The sequence below is a fragment of the Anoplopoma fimbria genome, chromosome 9 (genome assembly GCF_027596085.1).
Source record: "Anoplopoma fimbria isolate UVic2021 breed Golden Eagle Sablefish chromosome 9, Afim_UVic_2022, whole genome shotgun sequence".
Lineage (NCBI taxonomy): Eukaryota > Metazoa > Chordata > Actinopteri > Perciformes > Anoplopomatidae > Anoplopoma > Anoplopoma fimbria.
Window position 1 is genome coordinate 22,676,582 of NC_072457.1, and position 18,048 is coordinate 22,694,629.

At 40.3% G+C, this 18,048-nt stretch overlaps 1 protein-coding gene across 1 annotated transcript in view; it reads right to left on the bottom strand.

The window, feature by feature from the left end:
- usp43a (ubiquitin specific peptidase 43a) overlaps positions 1-18,048 on the bottom strand; it is a 112,414-nt gene that overhangs the window by 39,179 nt on the left and 55,187 nt on the right. The window contains 2 exon segments of the mRNA XM_054604620.1: positions 11,972-12,116; positions 15,129-15,264. Of these exon segments, the coding sequence (XP_054460595.1) occupies positions 11,972-12,116; positions 15,129-15,264 (281 nt within the window).

Sequence of the window (18,048 nt, forward strand, 5' to 3'; positions counted from 1 at the left end):
CATCGTAACGTAAACCGGCTTCGAGTTATTCCTCTTTGAATAGCTACGTCACCGACGTAGTGGACAACTATGTCGGCAGGTTGGTGTCTAAACTCAAATATCTGATCTTTCCATTTGCAAATAACAGTGAGGACGTTTGGCTTCAGGTTTTTTTATGCATGCAAATAATGGAACAGTTTGCTTGCAGATCTAAAGACTTTCTCATACACTGCTTTTGTTTAAATCCAAACTGAAGACCTTCCTCTTCACTTGAGCATTTTTCTTAAATGAACACATTGTATCTTTGCAGTCCGCTCTTTTGTGTGTGTTTATGTATATGTATTTTTATATGTATCTAGGTATATACGAATATCTCTTCTTTTTTTGTTTTGTTTCCTTTTATGTAAAGCACTCTGACCTGCTTCTTTATATGGCTCTGTTAAAAAGAAATCTGAATTGAAGTGAATATTCTATCCAGCTTGGAGGCCTCTGACCACCTGAGTTACAAAACACCTTTGGGTGCCAGAAGGAGAAACTGCTATGAAGGGAGCAACGTGTAATGTGACACGTTTACACTGAAAACATTCTCAGAACATTTCCATTAATATTGAATTGCCCTTTGATTCTTATTTACCCTGAGGAGCTGTAGGATGAATTACTTTAGCTATCCCACATGTGCTTGCACACACACTCACAACACACACACACACACACACACACACACACACACACACACACACACACACACACACACACACACACACACACACACACACACACACACACACACGGTGATTAATAGTGGGTAATAGCTGAGGGGATACAGAAGGGCCAACCTCTTGTCTCCCAGCAAACATAAACTTTGACATATTCAGAGGCTTTAATTAAACAACGCTTGTACAAACCCCACCGAGCAATTAATCACTGCCACCTTCCAACATCACACATAAAACGAACCTAAACACAGACACAGTGCAGCGAGTGTGAAAAGATGTATAGCTCAGATGAAACGCCGTCTCAAAGTTTATTAGGAACGCACACACACACACACACACACACACACACACACACACACACACACACACACACACACACACACACACACACACACACACGCAGAGACACAAGGAAGTGTTGTGTGAGAGCATTTATTTTAGCGTCACGGACAAGGACATTTTCTGCTTACTGGAATTTCAGTAAGTTGATATAGATTTTGATTTTAAAAGTTGTAATGTATGAATAAAAAAAAAAAAGAAAAGGGCAGACTGTCAAAACAAGGTCAGAAAATAGAGGAAAAAAAAAAGAAGCTTTGACTAATGTTCGTGTCAACTGCTACTTTCTGGGCAGACAGGAGCAACTCGATGTGACATTTTATGCATATTGGCTGCCCTTTAGACTGACAGTTCATCTCCTCACCCTTTGTCTCTCACCCCTCCCTCCCTCCTCCCCTTCACCTTTACCTCTCAGGAGGTTGAAAAGACAGAAGACCAGAGAATGTTGTTTCGAACAAACTGTACAGCATGACGACCCAACCATTAACCCTCCAGTTAACCAATAAATCAACTGTAATTTCAAATTTACGGTTTTAGAAATTTCTATAATTCAACTGCAATCTTGAATGAATATCTTCCTTATTCGCTCCTCAGGAACTTATCAGTAGTGGTTGGAGCAGAAAGGTCCCCTGAAGAAACGGATAGTGATCTAATATTTCGGCATATAATAATACAAGCCTGATTGAAATTACGTTTGTATATGAATGTGTTTTGACGGTTACGCTTTGAAAGGATAGTAATTCCTAACAGAATAGCAGAATAATGCTCAACATAATGATGATGTTAAGAGAAAAATGCTGTTTCAGTTACATGTTAAAGGTGCAGGTTTAAGATCTGGACAGAAGTGAAGTTTTAAACATACTTAAACGACGATATGTCACAAAAGTCTACTTATTGCAGAGATATCTACTGAAATAAGAATGATAACCAGCTTGCTGCGGCCCGTTCCGTCTTGTAACATATAACGACGATAAGAGGAGCTGCCTTCGAGGGCTTGTCAATCGGGTTGAAAGGACAGGGTCTGTGTGCGTTTTGAACGTTTTCTGTTTGGAATTAATCCAAAGTGGCGGAAACGAGAAGACCCCTCATATATATTGATTTGGTGCTCCCGCCTCATGGAGACTACTGCGCTGTCAAAGAGAAACCTTCAGTTACAGTTAACTTCTGGCAAACCAGGAGTCACAGGAGCAGCGCTGGGTCCGACATGTGTAAAGGCAGCAAAAGATCGTCAGTAAGGGAATGTCAATATCGCCCATCCCTAACAGGGCCTGTACAGCTCACGGTGAGAAGCGGTGAAATGCTGCTGCCTATTTGTTTGGAGCATGTGGCCAGAACGCACACACTGCACCTTGTAATGGAAAATTATATTAGTGTATGTTGGAAGTATATAGTGTAAAGGTTTTGAATGAAATGTACTATGATGTGAAGATTTTACTCTAAAGGTTTTGAATGAAATGTACTATGATGTGTACTCTAAAGGTCGAGAACCTCGTCTCTCTGTATGTTAAGTTACACTGTGTGGAGATGGGACTCATCTCGGGACATAGATAGTACTAGTACAAATTTGGGTATTAGTATAGTAAATTGTATTGGAAATTTCCACCACAACCTTCAAGAGCCAAAACAGAACCGTAAAAAAACAGGAAGTTACGTTGTTATAAGCCGATGCCAAAAAACTGATGAAACACTTTGCAGATACATTTGAAAATACAAATGTTCACCAACAGTGTTTCCTCATGTAGACTGTACATGAAATAACTAGGGATACAGGGTTGAATAGCATTCAAACACAGCCATACTTTTAACAGCGTCTCTATTTAGACTCCTGGTTTCAAAACCACAGAGAAATATGTTGTGTATCGCAAGGAGCGAGATTTCTTCCCCCCCCACACGTCCCAGGGTCTCATTCTCACCTCCTCTTCCCTCCGTCACGGAGACGGACAGAGGGAGATGTTAGCCGAGTGGGGGAAAAAGACAGAGGGAGAACTAGAAGAGAATGGGAGAGTGTGAGAGTGAAAATAGGAGTTTTCCCAGGGCTAAAGGTAAGGAGCAGCGGTGGAACAATTTTAAAAAAGTAATTCCCTCAGTGAATAAAGAAAATGTACGAAGACAAGAGGTGTGAAGGAGAAAAAAAGCTGCATGTTGTGTTTCATCTCGTGAATGTATTGATCTCGTGATCAATTAGCACAATACGGAACCATTTGTTGTTTTTGTGACATTGTCACGGCTGCTGGGGGAAATATTTAATTAAAAGATAAAAATGAAGACTGAAGTGACTGCCAATGAAGTCAGGGAGAGGGAGAGAGAGAGAGAGGAGAGAGAGAGAGAGAGAGAGAGAGAGAGAGAGAGAGACGGAGAAATCACTCTAGAGATCGGAGGTGGTGAGCATGGCGATGTTAATTAAACAGCTCAGCCCTGAAGAACAGACTATACTTCATCTGGCATCACTCTCCTCTCTCCATACTCCAGTTATTCCTTTTGCATTATCTTATCCTCCTCTCTCTCCCTGGTTCTGTATTCATCATTGCTATTATCTGCTTTTTAGCGGTGCAACAGATCACAAAACTAACGGTCTGGATCATATCAGGGTTTGGAGTCACGGATCAGATCAGCAAGGAATAAAAAAGGAAGCAGATATAACTTTTAGAGAGATGGCCAGATCACTCCTTTTTGTTTGCCACCTTTACTGATTTCAGATCATCAATGAGCCGTAACAGCTGATACAGATTTGTTGTTGTTTTGTTTTAGCAGCTGGTATAGGCCTACAAGGCTCCAGACTATTTTTTTCACCAATGTCCAGGAACATAATTTAAACAATAAGGAAATCAAGGATAGTTTTGTTATTAGTAAAAATGTAGTTTTAATTTATTTTTAATTTATTCTAAGCTGCTTAGAGCTAATGTTAGGAACTTAAACAGCTCATGATTCCCTCTAGAAAGCATCTCCTTCAAACAACTGGATCTATCTAAGTCTCCCACCAAGATTACATTTGAACACATCATGATAACGTCATAATTTACTTTTGCCCAATACAAATTTTTACTGAATAGAGCCCCGCATTGATCACGGATCAGCTACTACGTTACACTTGACTTTTTGAAATCAAGGACCCCTCAACTCCACACAGAAAAACTATGTTGTTGTGAAAAGTGGGAGAAAGTATCTGCTGACTGTTGGTAAGACACCAGTGGTTCAGTATGACTTGGCGCTAATGAATAAGAAAACATTTTTAAGATAGTGTTAAAAAGAAAGTTCTAGCAGTGTCTCAGTTACAACACGTCCTCATACCTTAATGACTGAATAGCTGTCTTGCCAATGAATTCCCAAAACGACATTCATGACCAATCTATGTGGTAAGGCAGTGGTTCTCAACCTTTTTTCAGTGATGTACCTCCTGTGAAATACTTTTTTAGCCAAGTACCCCCTAACCAGCGCAAAGCATTTTTGGTTGAAAATAAAGATGTAACACTAAGCGCTCTGCCATCAGTGTCTGATTTATTAAACTGTCAACACTGACGATTGCATTGTTGCATTAAATTTAGTTTATGAACTTACACTTATATTTTATTGAATATTTATTAAATAACTATTTTTAAAGGATTTTTGAATGGATGCTAATTTTAAATATATATTTTTTTAAATCTCACGTACCCCCTGGAGTGCCTTCACGTACCCCCATTTGAGAACCACTGTGGTAAGGTATAGTATGGTAAGATTAAGAAAAAGATCAGTTAAAATAAGTAAGTTTGTTACATAACATAGTAACGTATGTTACTTAAAATACTTTCTTCTAACAACAAATGTAAACATGAGTCTTTATAGGTGTAGGTATAGTGTTTCTCGGTGAGGACGGCTTCCTCATATAGACGTTGAGTTCCTGAATCATTTAGAAATGAGCTCTTGATGGTCCCATTACTCTTTTCAGCCTGATCTTATTTCCTCGTAACTCTTCTGTTTGTGAGTTGTCTAACACAAAAAAAACATCCCTGACTGGAACTGACCCCCCTCTCAGGTGGTTCAGGACCAAATGAGTGACCCCTGTCAGTGCAATCCTCACACCTAAGCTAAAAATACCCACAGGTTTAACCCCGGACGAATCAGTGGTCGCGGCAGCAAGCAACCATCTGACCACAAATGACCCCGATGACAGCGAAGCAGCTGAGCTTTTCTGCCGACAGCAGCAAAAGATTAGGGAAGGAAGTAAATACACCTGATGCCGCCCTCCTACTTCTTCTTCCCTTCTCTCTTTTTTTTTAACCTTTCTTCCTCCACCATCCCACAACTACACCAAGTTTATCTCTGTATTTTGCCCTTAGTTACATCATGTCTCAAATATTTGCCCATCAACAGTCAACAACACAGTGCTGCAAATCATTGTTATGCATATCTGTTAAGAAATAAGAAATAAACAGTGGACATGCTGAATTTTAACTTTGTTGCAGAACCAAATACAAGTCTGTGTTTAGTCTTCAACTGAGAAAATTAGGACAAAAATGATGACAGAAGAGGGGGTTGGGTCAACGCAACCGTAAAAATAGGCGCCTTCCTCCAGCGTTCGCCGCCCTGCCGACTGGTTCACTCCAACACAATTAAGCTGTCTCGCCAATTACACCGTAGGTTTGGTTTTGACAGGCCTGTGGGCAGAGGAGGCTTTCAAGCGCAGACATTTGTGCATCGTTTGTGTTGTTCTTCACGAGGCAGCTGAGCCGAGCGTCGCTGTTATTTCCCCCGATGATTTGGAGAACATGTTCCAGAGGCAGCGGCGGTGATCAGAGCACCGAGTGTAGACATTCTCCTCAGTTTACTCTAAATGATGAATCCTACCAGAGGCGGGGGGGTCTTCCCCTGTGAATGTCCCTGGCATATTTCAGTTTGCTTTTGGCAACCTGTAATTGCCTTAATGGAACTGTGTGCAGTGTGTACTTTCCAAGGGTTTCATTTGCATGTGTTATGTATTTGTCTCAGTGTGAGTCTATTTATGAACAACTTCAAGAGCACACACGTTTTATGTTCCCCGTCCTCCCAAAGCTATGTCTCTTTCTGCATGACAACACATGATCACTTACTTTTTATGAGAAAAAGAGGGTGAATTTAGGACTTTCACTCATCAGGTGACCAGAAACACGACTCCAAATGAATCAAAACAAGCAACTGCTTACATTAATTTGCTATATTAACTTAAAAAAGTGATGATGTGTCAATGTTAATAAGTTCTTTCTGCTGCCCACAAGAGGCCAACAAATAAATTATGTAAATAAAAAGAGACAAAGATAAATTCAGTAGCCCAGTTGTCTTGGTGTCTAATATGTGGACAGCATCTTTGCCCTCATTTCCATTCAGCACTGCTCTATGAACTAAAGCCAGAAAAATAGAAATATAGGAATAGAATTAAAACAAAAACATACTCACTGTATGCATTCTATGATGTCCTGATATTGTGACAAGAATCCCAAAAGTATCTGAAGTGATCCGTCTACTGTGTTTACCTGATAAATGAAGATCTGTAATAGTAATAATTTGACTTAAAGTGGTTGATTGAAGGATGCGACTGCCCAGATTAACGCCTCAGAGTAATCCCTGACTCTCTCCAGTGGGCTGATGGGAACGACACGGTGGCTTACCCTCAGCCTCTAAACTCAGACACAGGACCTGAACCCTCGAGAGCGCCGATTGTGGAGCTGAGGTGTACGGTAAATGGTGTACGGAGGGAATTGAGAGAAAGACTTTGATTACTGCATCTAATCTCAGACTGCTGTCAATCCCTGACAGATCCCTTTATCTCCATTTAGAAATGTCTACCAGCTTTCCCTCTCTTTTTAAACATAAAAACAACACACACACACACACACACACATACACATTTTGTCTTTCTTTCTCTGTCTTGGCCCAGTTGGGTCTCTCTCTGTGCAGGCAGCTCCCACAATCCACTCCCCTCAAATCTTGATTGACTTCCCCATTATCGCAGAGACTTTAGCTTTTTAATTTCAAAAGGCACCAAGTGAGCATCTCACAGAGTTAGCACGCTTTGCTTCTCTGATCTACTATTCAGCGTGAAGTCTTTTTCTTTTCTTTTTTTTTTTGTGCAGCATTATGGAGGTTTATGACTCCATTTATGTGCAAATTGCCTGGATTGTTGGGGGTGAACTAGGATGCTACTGTGGCGCTTTGGACCTAATTGATTTTGCCGTGTTTTTCATCATGAGACCTCCCGCTGCCGTTTCGTCTACATTTGAAAACCTCATTATTGTACCTGGGAGCGGCGCTGATTCAATATCCTCCGAAACAGTTTACTGATAAAGTCGGAGAAAATCCAGCTCCCAAACACGGAAACACACAGCAGGCTGTGACGACGGAGGAATACCCAGCATGCAATGAACCCTCTCCAGCATTACTGCCCACAAAGCAAGACAGTTACTTTGCTCGACCTTGAGCTTTACATACTACAGGCAAATTCCAACAAATCTGACTCCTTCAACATTGCGTGGCTAACATATTGCAGTTAAGAGAACCATTAATATAAACATAACATGTCTTGAGGACTGTGTGCGAACACTCACTAAAATAATCCAGCCTCGATCCATCAGAATTCATCAATTAGAAATCAATTTCAAAATGTCCTTTTATTGGAAACATCCGCTCTTTACAACACCTCGAAGGGTTGAGACAAAAGAACATGGAGCCACCTGTAAATAAAAGGAATTAACCATCATTTAAAAAAATGATTGTTTCTGCCTCTTAAAGTAACATCACTCACACGTGAATACGCCAAACAGACTCACATCTCTTTTAGTAAAACCCAAACAGAGTCTCCTCAGGAAGTTTTTCATTAGTTTTGGGTTCTACAGGCTTCCCCTACAGTCATCCATCACAGCAGCAGGAGGCTCTACTTTTTTCACCGAGTCTGCACAAACAAACTTCCATGATGGACAGCATCAATACTGTAGCTGAAGGGTTGTTTGGTCTGAGGAAGATACCTCTGCACCGTCTGACATATGTGATGAGGACCAAATCAAACAACTAGTCCTCACAATACACACACACACACACACACACACACACACACACACACACACACACAGACACTCACACACACACACACACACACACACACACACACACACACACACACACACACACACACACACACACTCACACTCACACTCACACTCACACTCACACACAATGATCCTGCTTGTGTGTTATTATGTACTGTAATGCTCTATATATTTTCAGCAAAGTGACTACACTGTACTGGCAAAGTGAGGCCCCCTTAAGCCCCGGAGTAATTAAGAATCTTACATAACCTCGGTAACCATAGCAACGCTTTTACTGCTTCAAACCAATATGGCTTCTTGTAGTTTAGAGTTTTTAAAATTCAGTTATAAATAAGTAGCTTGTACTAGTTTGGAAAGTTTCAACAACAGTGGTGTTTTATTCTCTGAGTTGTCAAAATTGGTGTGATGACGGATTATAAAACAGTCTTTATATACTTGAAAAATAACTCAACTCAATATAAAAATAAACCGCATAGAGATATGAAAAAAAAGTGTACTTTCATATCACGCTCACACCTTAAAATTGAATTATACTCAGTGTAAAACTCTTTTTATCTCCATCATGACACGCATGGGTGTCAGCTGTAATGATTGTGTACATTTGCACGCAACATTTCATGAAACGTGACATAAATCTCACTGAATGAAAGTTGTGATTTCCTGGTATCTGGTCTGCTGTGACCTCATGAATTATTCCGAGCTGAGGACCATTCATCATTTTCCTCAGATCGCTCGAGAGAAATGGCAGACACATTTCCCAGTGAGCACTTAAGTGTGAGTCATTACAGGTGTAAGTGTGTGTGTGTGTGAGTGTATGTGTGTGTGTGTGTATGCTGTGAAAGGCTTCCTCTTGAGGGCCATGTATTTACGAGACTCCCTAGTGTAATTCTAATGGATTCATTTCACGTGTGTGTTTCTCCTCATGCAGCAGTGTTTCTGTGTGTGACTGAGAGTGAAATCCTACTGTATGTGACACTGTTCTTAACTGTGTGAAGGCACAACAGTTGAGAAAGTCAAGAGTCTTCATACTTCATGAGCACTTTGAGCACATGTGTGAATTATTGATGTCATTCTTCTCCGGGTGTAACGGAACCCCCCTATAAAGGCTTCATTGGACAAAGGCGAACTACAGCTTCCTTAACTGGCAACCTAGGGAGCCGTCAATTAATGACCTCACGCTGACGGAGGTTATGTGACTAAATTAAGCCCCTCTCAGACGTGAACATTGATCTGTTAAAGTAATTGCTGCGTGAGAAAAGAACTACGGCTCACTTTTACTCCTAAGCGTGTTGGATATCTTGCGGGAGAACAGGAGCGAGCTGAGAGTGAAGAGGAAGTGCACACCGGCTGTCTCAGTGATAAAAAAATAAAACATCTTTCACCTCGAAAGCTTGACGGCTAACCATCCACAGCGAAGAGAGGTGAAGCTCACCCCTGCTTCATTCACTCCACTACATGTTGTCTAAGCACCTGTAACCTGATGATTTTTCTCATACATTTTAACAACTCATAAGACATGCATGTGTTATGATATCCAACAGTGCCCTAGCTGCAGCTTAAAATGAAAGAAATCAATTAAAAATGTTATTTTCCATTTCATTGACATTCTTCTGACTTGCTCACCTGCAGGCGTCTCAATGAGGTTATTACTTTGATTAAAACTGGCTCCTCCTGGCTCATACATGCATTTTTAAAGAATGTTAAATTAGTATGCAATTCATTACTTTTTACGATCATACTGTCCAAAGAACGAAAGACTGATGAAATGCAATTACCTCTCAGTACTTCCGAGCTGTATATAACAAAAAAATCCTCATAATATAATTGATTCAATGCAACCTTCATTCAGATAAACTGCAGGAAACAGATAGATGGATTAACCATCCGGGAAATTAAAAAAACATTTAGCAGAAAATGTTATCGTCCAATGACACATCCATGCACATGTCACATTTTCTTAAAAAAGGGAATTAAAGGATGCCAAAGTAACTACATCCATAGCGCATGTGCACTTTCAGTAAACATTTTTCGTGCAAATAGTGTTCTTCCCCCACAGTGTCCTCACCTTCACCTCTGCTCTGTTCCACTGGCTCCCTCTACTGCCCAGCTTACTTTCATAACAGCACAGAGAGTATTTCTAACAAATCAGTCTCGATCAAACATAGACCACATGAGCACTACTGCATGTAGCATGCACAAATTATTCAAATATGGCTAGAGCAACAATTCTGACTAATGATACGGCTGTCATTTCTGATAATATGATCACCATCAATCCCTATCAGCGCTGCCCTACTGGATGTGAGGTCCCTATCAAATAAATAATTATGTCAAGACATTATTTCGTCCAATAAACTAGATCTGTTTGTAGTGTCAGAGAAACTTGGCTAAATCAACAACAACAAATAGTATCACTGGGCCTTGTCAACACACACGTCATTTGAAGTCCACATCCACAGTCTGTGACTCAGGCTTTTTCTTATAAATCTATTGTTGAGACAACCCTGGTGCCACATAAGACGTATACACTTTTTCTCTATTTTATAAACCATATATTTAGAAATTTAGACCAAAGCAATTGGTTTTCTAATTGTTTTTTTTTAAACATGATGATTTAATTCTTAAATGCTACAACATTGACTGAGTGAAGTGCATATCTCAGGGGGCCCAGTTAGTCAGTTTGCTTTATAAAGCAGAAAATGAATGTCTCATTATACTGTCAATCGTGCATTGGACAAGATGCATCAGCCAGTATCACACTGGGCAAATCATTAATAAACAAAGAGTACAGGGCCCAACACAGATCCTTGAGGAACTCCAATGGTCACTGGTTTCCAGCGTAAACTGCCATTTAGTACCTACTGCCTTTTTTTTTTACATAAAAAGTATTGTATCCAGTCACTCACTCATCTATGCAATAGGATTTTAATTTTGACCATAGACTTTTATGAGGAACTGTATGTTTTAAAGATTCTTGGAAATCCAAATATATGCAATCGACTAACTGTCCTCTATACAAAGTTGCTGACCACTTATCAAGAACCGTGAGAAGCTGATGTGTAGTCGATCTTCAGTAATCTTCTGTTTGGTTTCATATGGTCAACAATGTATGTCCTGATTACGTTTTCTAATGTCTTGCATAATTCAGATATCAGATTAACTGATTTTTATGCTTTTTTGTTTTGTTTAATTGCACTGATTTATGCATCTTTCCAATAGGGTAAAAATTATTCTTATAACGATTGATATTTATATTATGTTTATATGAAGTATTTATAACATACTGTGGGAGGTGCAGCAATCACACAAGCCAATGCCTCTCTGGAATGTATTGCATCTGGCCCTGGTGATAAAAGAAGATTTGTATCTTCAGTCATAAATCTCATCACAAAGCTCTTCTGTCGCTGTTTACCTCATGAAGAAAATAAAGAAAAAATAGGAAGCAAGACCCTGAGATTAATTTTACCTCGACTTCAGCTGTTTTCTTTTAGATGGTTCTTACTTGCCAAAATCTGATAACTTCTCAGTTTAAGATAAATTAATCATTTGAAGGAGCTCATCCAGGTGAGATGATACTCATACTTACTTATTCAGTCAGAAGTTAATTTGTTTGGGTGATATCATGCATAAAGAAACAGAATGAAAGGAGGAATACAAAGCCCACTGCAGACGATGACCCTCTCTTTTCATCAAAATAAAAAGTCTGCCTGTGAAAATATATCCACTGAAAGTGAAATACTGTGAAATTCAGTCAGTTTGAATAAAAGTTGATCAGGAGGACTGAGAGAGGCTGAAAAACGAGAAAATAGAAAATGGGAAAAAAAACTAGTGCGAGAAGTCAGTGTGGTCCATGTTTTTTAATGGACATCCTGTTGCCGCGGTTACCTGAGTGCGCTGTGGAGCCTCCACGACTATAGAGGGGTGGAGCCTGAAAGGCGTAGATGACGTCACTATCAGCGATCGCTGTCAGATCATCATCGTCTGAAAAGGAACGCTGGAAACCCGTGGAGTACAACTCTGAGAGGATGACCTGGGGAGACAGAGAGAGAGATACATCAAGATACAAATCCAAAACAGGAACATCTGCGAAGGGAATGATATTAAGGACAACTTTCTTTTAGGTATTAATTTTTTTTTAATCCACCAGAGAAGTGTATTTCCTGGTTTGATGTTTAAGTCAGAGATCTCCAGGGCCCTGACAGTGAAACATAACATTTGTATTAAATTAGGTTTTGTGTTTGTAAGTTTTTGGAAGTGCAGACTGAGAAGTTATTTTCTATGTATTCAATTGTTTCAGAATACTGTTAAAATATACTTTAGTGCAGAATATGTGTGAAAGGATTATTAAAATGCAGGGTAACCATAGCAACTGCACTTACTTAGTTAACTCACACTGTTTTAATATTGAGTGCAAACCACACCCACATGTGTTTTGGTGTATAATGGCAAGAATCCAAAGTGAACCAATACCAGTGGCAAAGTTGCAAATGTTCCCACTCTAACAAATGCAACAAAACTAATGGAAGAGTGTGGGAGATGTTAATTAAGCACAGTGTCCACACACAGTCCTGAGAAGAGGTCTAATCAGTATGTGAAAACGCCTGTGTGGGTAGATCATGGCCGTGAGATGTAAAGGCTGAACAAGAAAATCTCACCCTGTGAACTGAAATTAATTTCCTTATCAGGAAGCCAGTGAAATTGCAACAAAAAACAAAACACGAAATCGAAAACAAGTTTAAAAGCTTAAGCCTAAAGATTCCAGTGTTAAAAGTGAACCACGACATCACCTGGTGATCTTGACAGAGTACAATGAAATTAAGTATCAACACTTCATGTAAAGTCGGGTAGGTCTTTATTCACTGTTACAATCATTAAAACGCAAAAGCAGAATGTGTACATTCATTATACCTTCAGTAGCTAACGTAGCATAGAAGTGCTAACACTAGAAACGTTACGTTTTAGAAAAACTTGTATTTTCACAAAAAACAGCCTGAAAATGAAGAAAATATAAAGTGATTGCATGAGAGTCTATGGAGCCGAGGTGGATTAATTGTCGGTCACTAGGCAGTGCTATGCAATGCTACCTTATGAAGACTGCATTCAAGGGGCTAGATTTAGCAAAGGGTCGATTAAACAGGGAATTTTAAATTGTACAAGAATGTTAGAAGCTTTCATTTACATAGTGTTTCTTGTAAATGTCCTTAAAAAAACTCACAGCTAATTCATGTTCCATAAGTCTGCCAGTCAGTTAATCAACCAGAAGAACGTTCATGCATCAACACTGACATAAAGAAAAATCTAAATTCCAGACAAAACCATGTAGACACTGAGAGCCAAAGGGTGGCATAAAGAAAACCCCTCAGCTAGGAACATTATAACACTTTCTATACGGTGTATTTTCAAAGAGATTTCGACATAAAGGTTTATTTGTTCTATAAAAATAGATAGTGGAACAATCCACTTATGACCCCCAAAAGGGGATTTTTCCAATTCATGGGGACATTTGATTCTTTGCTTCTCTTTTATTATCCCTCTGCTGTGGACACGGGTTTATAAAACCCAGAAATATTCATCATCTGTTGGGCAGGTGAAAGATTTATGAACAGACACCTCTGGAACCTTTTCCTCTAACCTCTATCTTGCTGGTGACATTTCAGCTTACTTTGTGAATGCATTCAAGTGTTACCCTGCTGTAAAAGAGACTTCTGTTAGATTTTTGTTTTGTTTTTGAACCTGGGTTTCATTTTTACAAAGTTGGTCATTATTCTTGTTAAGAAAATATTTCACTTACTGTCTTCATTGCTAAGAACAGGGGAGGTGAGCCATCACAATAGGAAGCATTATTCATGTTTTCTTTTTAATTTATCATTTAACCAAATTATCTTAACTACTTAATCTAACAATGGTGGATGTTAAAACAATGACTACCCAAACCGGCCACCAGCCCGCTCTTGGGCTCATTTTCTGTAACCAGTGTTGCATGAAAGCGTGGTGTAATAAGCAACATAGTTAGCTAACTAGCCAGCTGCTAAATTAATAATATTTAACAACTTAATTCTTAATCGATGTACTCTTGTCACAGTGTAGGAAAGCACACTGCTATCCCCAGATGAGTGACAACTTTATTCAGATCATTTTCTGAAACCAGTGTTACGTGAAAGTGTGAAGGAACTGGCAAGCTAACTAAGTAGCCCGCCGTCCGCTAGTTAGCTTGTCAAGTCCGCCATGCTTTCATGCAACACTGGGTACAGGAATTAAACCCAGCAGTGAGCCATCTCGTCATCTCTCTAATAGTTTGGTCTATTGGCAACGTTTCTCTCCATCTATCCAGTAATTCAGCAGCAGCTGACGGCCGAGGAGGTTAGCATACGGCTATTTTTAAACTATAAGCAACATTTCCTCTCCCTCTCTAAAACATTTCCCCAATATTGTAGCTTGCAAGAGCCTTGAATCAAAGTTTATCATCACAAATGTATGCAGTTTTGATTCTGGCACCCAACAACACAGCGATATGGCATTTTTCATGTGCAACATCAGCCCTCTACTCTGAGGTGATTCGTGCCTCCAGTCTTTTCCTTTGTTCTGCCTCCAGCTAACGCTATGACGCAATCCTGAAGCCGGCTGTTAAATATGTCTATATAACAGAGCAAAGCAGCAAACCTTCACTTTTGAGACACAGTAATAATCAAATGTTCGGCATTTTTACACAAAAAAGAAAGCTGGGTTATGAACATATCTTTCATTAAAGCCCATAATACTTATGAACCATCCACACAGGTGTTTCCACTTCTTCTACCTGATTCAACCTCTTCTCAGGACTGTGTGAGAGTGTGCAGACTGCTTCATTTACATCTCCATCACTCTCCTGTTGCACCTTTAGAGTCTGGTGACCTCGCGCAATTTCCGGCATCCTTTTGCGTCCCTAATCTACCGAGCAGACGTCTGTGTGTGTGTGTGTGTGTGTGTGTGTGTGTGTGTGTGTGTGTGTGTGTGTGTGTGTGTGTGTGTGTGTGTTTTTGTGTGTGCGTGTGGGTGTCTGTACCTGGTCCGGGGAGATGTTGCCCTCCTCTGCCACCATGGCCCTCAGGCAGGACAGGGAACCAATGAGGGGTACAGCCAGCCCCACCCGCAGGTACCTCTGACCCTTCGTACTGAACACGAGTGTCACACACATCGGCCTGTGGGGCAAAGAGAGCGAGGGTGAGAAAGTGTAAATATGCATGTGTGAGTGTGTGTGTGTGTGTGTGGGTGTGAGGGAGGGAATGGTTAGGAAGACAGAGAGGGCGATAGATGATATTGAGCAAAGTGGCAAATTGTTTTTGCAATTCTGATTTTGCATGTTTACATCTATTAGAGATTCCAAACACAGCCTGGCACACTGAGTCATTAACGTATTTGTATGCAGACACACACAGACACACACACGCACACACACATATCAGTTGTCACACGCATCCCGTTTAGACATCCAAACATTAACCGAAAACCCAAAAGAGAGACAATAATGTGACTGTGCAGAGTTCAAGGACGCCGGGGGCAACAGACACCATGTTGTCAGTTTGTTCAAGAGATGTGTTGAGTCTTGATGTGTTTCAGCTGCTGATCAGCAAAACAAAACATTGGATAAAATGAGACTTTGAGACGCGCTGCTGAGCTGTTTAATGTGTAATAAGATTGGGGAAAAGATTTCCTCTGACAATACTGTCGTACAAAATCTAATTTCATCAGCATAAACCATTAGATTTGTCTGTGTCTGACTTTGTATCTGAAGTGAATAAACTATCTGTCTTTATGTTTTGTAATCGTTTCGCTTTTGTTTGTGGATTTAAGCGTGACTGGACGTGACGAGCAAAAACAGCACATTGTTGATGGTCCCGCATGAAGAAACACTTTCTTTCGGAGATGCAGAGATGAAAATGATGGCGCGATCGTGGGAAAATGAAAAGACATGAAGGAGAGAAGGTAGCATCGAGGACAGGATGGATAGGGGTGAGAAAGTAAGGTCACGCCTTCTCATTTGGGAAGAAGACGGGCCTATTTGTTGACGCCTCCATTTCCTGTTTCCCATCATGCATTATTCAGGTGAGTAATGTGTTTTTTTTGCGGGCAGACGGCGGAGGATCTGAGGCAGATGTTTTGTTTGTGTTGTTAGATGCCCCGCGATGAGACACAGAGATGTGCAATGAAACGGGATGAGAGGTGTAGGATGACACCGGAGAGGAAGAGGAAATAGAGATGTCATCTCACAAAGCAGGTTTTTTTTGTCGTTGTTTTTTTGCAGCTTCCCAAGCCTCTGCTAGTCCTCATTAAACTGAAACTTCCCATATGTTCCAACATGAAGCACCGAGAGCGTGTGCTGCTCTTTAGGTTCAAAACATTCAAAATGGACTTGAAGAACCATGTTAGATGGGATAATGTTAAAAACATTTACAGCTTTAACTATCTCTAGAAGTGTTTCTGCATGTTCTAGATCAATTGTAACAAAATGTGAAAACTGTTTTTGTTGCATTGCTATATTTGCTACCCAATATTTTCTTTATTGCATTAAAAATGGTTGCTACACCAACATTAGACCTTTTTAAAGAGCATGTCACTCCTCTAACACTGTCGTACAGTTTAAAAAAAGAAAAAGGAAAGTGATGCAGCAAAACCAGATCATCTTGTTTGTTCCATGCATTCTTGTTCCGTGTCAAAACCTGGCTTCTCCTTCACCCACAATGCAACTCGACTCTTTCAGAAAGAACATAACTTTAGTAGGAATTATGCTTAGTCTGACCGTGCAAGGTTAGATCTGGAGAAAACACTCAGAGATACTGCCGTCCTGCTATTCTCTCCACCACAGCAGCATTATCTGCAGCACCCAGACCTCGATGCCCTACTGCCAGCCAGACCCTGCTGTGTCTCTGGGGGCCCCTCCGACTTATCAGGCATTCTGCTGGGATACGGCTGCAGCAGGACGAGGCAACGAGGCCGCTGTGTGTGTGTGTGTGTGTGTGTGTGTGTGTGAGTCTTATGTATTGGGTGGGGTTGGGGGGGTGGGCACAGACCACATACTGTCAGAGAGATGGGGTTGTGGAAGTCATTCGTGCAGAGAGGGATGCAGATCAGTAAAGCCTGCATGTTTGAAGATAGAGGGATTCATGATATTTGTTGCTTTTCTTTCTTTCTTTTTAAGATGGGGACAGAGAGAGAGAGAGAGAGAGAGAGAGAGAGAGAGAGAGAGAGAGAGAGAGAGAGAGAGAGAGAGGGCTTATATGTGAGAAAATCTACAATGTTGTGGTTACCCAGTATGCCTCGGTCATGCCTCGTTCCACTTATTTTAAAGGCCCTCTCTGGGTGATTAGACCTCTGCTTAGGTTGAAGTAGGGTTGAAGCTTTGATGAGAATATGGATTTCGCAAGAACCGATACTTCAGTACCAAGTTGACGCTTAAATTCTGCAAACATGACAGTTCTTGTTTTTCTACAGTACCACAGGTAATATAAGTATTAAGGATAAAGGGTTGATTCGAGACTAAAGGGGTCTAAAATCCGGAAGGAGGCAGTCAACCCACTATTGATGCGTCCAGGGGACGCACCCTATTTTTGAGCCAATAATGCCACATTGACAACAACAAATCTGTGCTGAACTCGGCAGGAGGAAGTCTAATATTAGCTATCCGCGGCACAGTCCTGCTGAGCTAACAGCTAACGTTAATGGAGGTTGCATTGAGTTTCATTACAAAGCGTTCAAGCTCTATTCAGTAAAAATGAATATCAGGCAAAGGTAAATTATAACGTGGTCAAATGTAATCTAGCAAAATGTATTTTTGGTGAGAAACCTGAATATGTACAGTTTTGTTTTAAGTATATGTTTTTCGCAATATAAAATAGATATTAGAGAGGGAATTCATTTTTGTTTTTTTCCATGGTATCGAATTAGGTAAATCAGGGAATTTTAACTGGTGTTGGTATTGACTACTA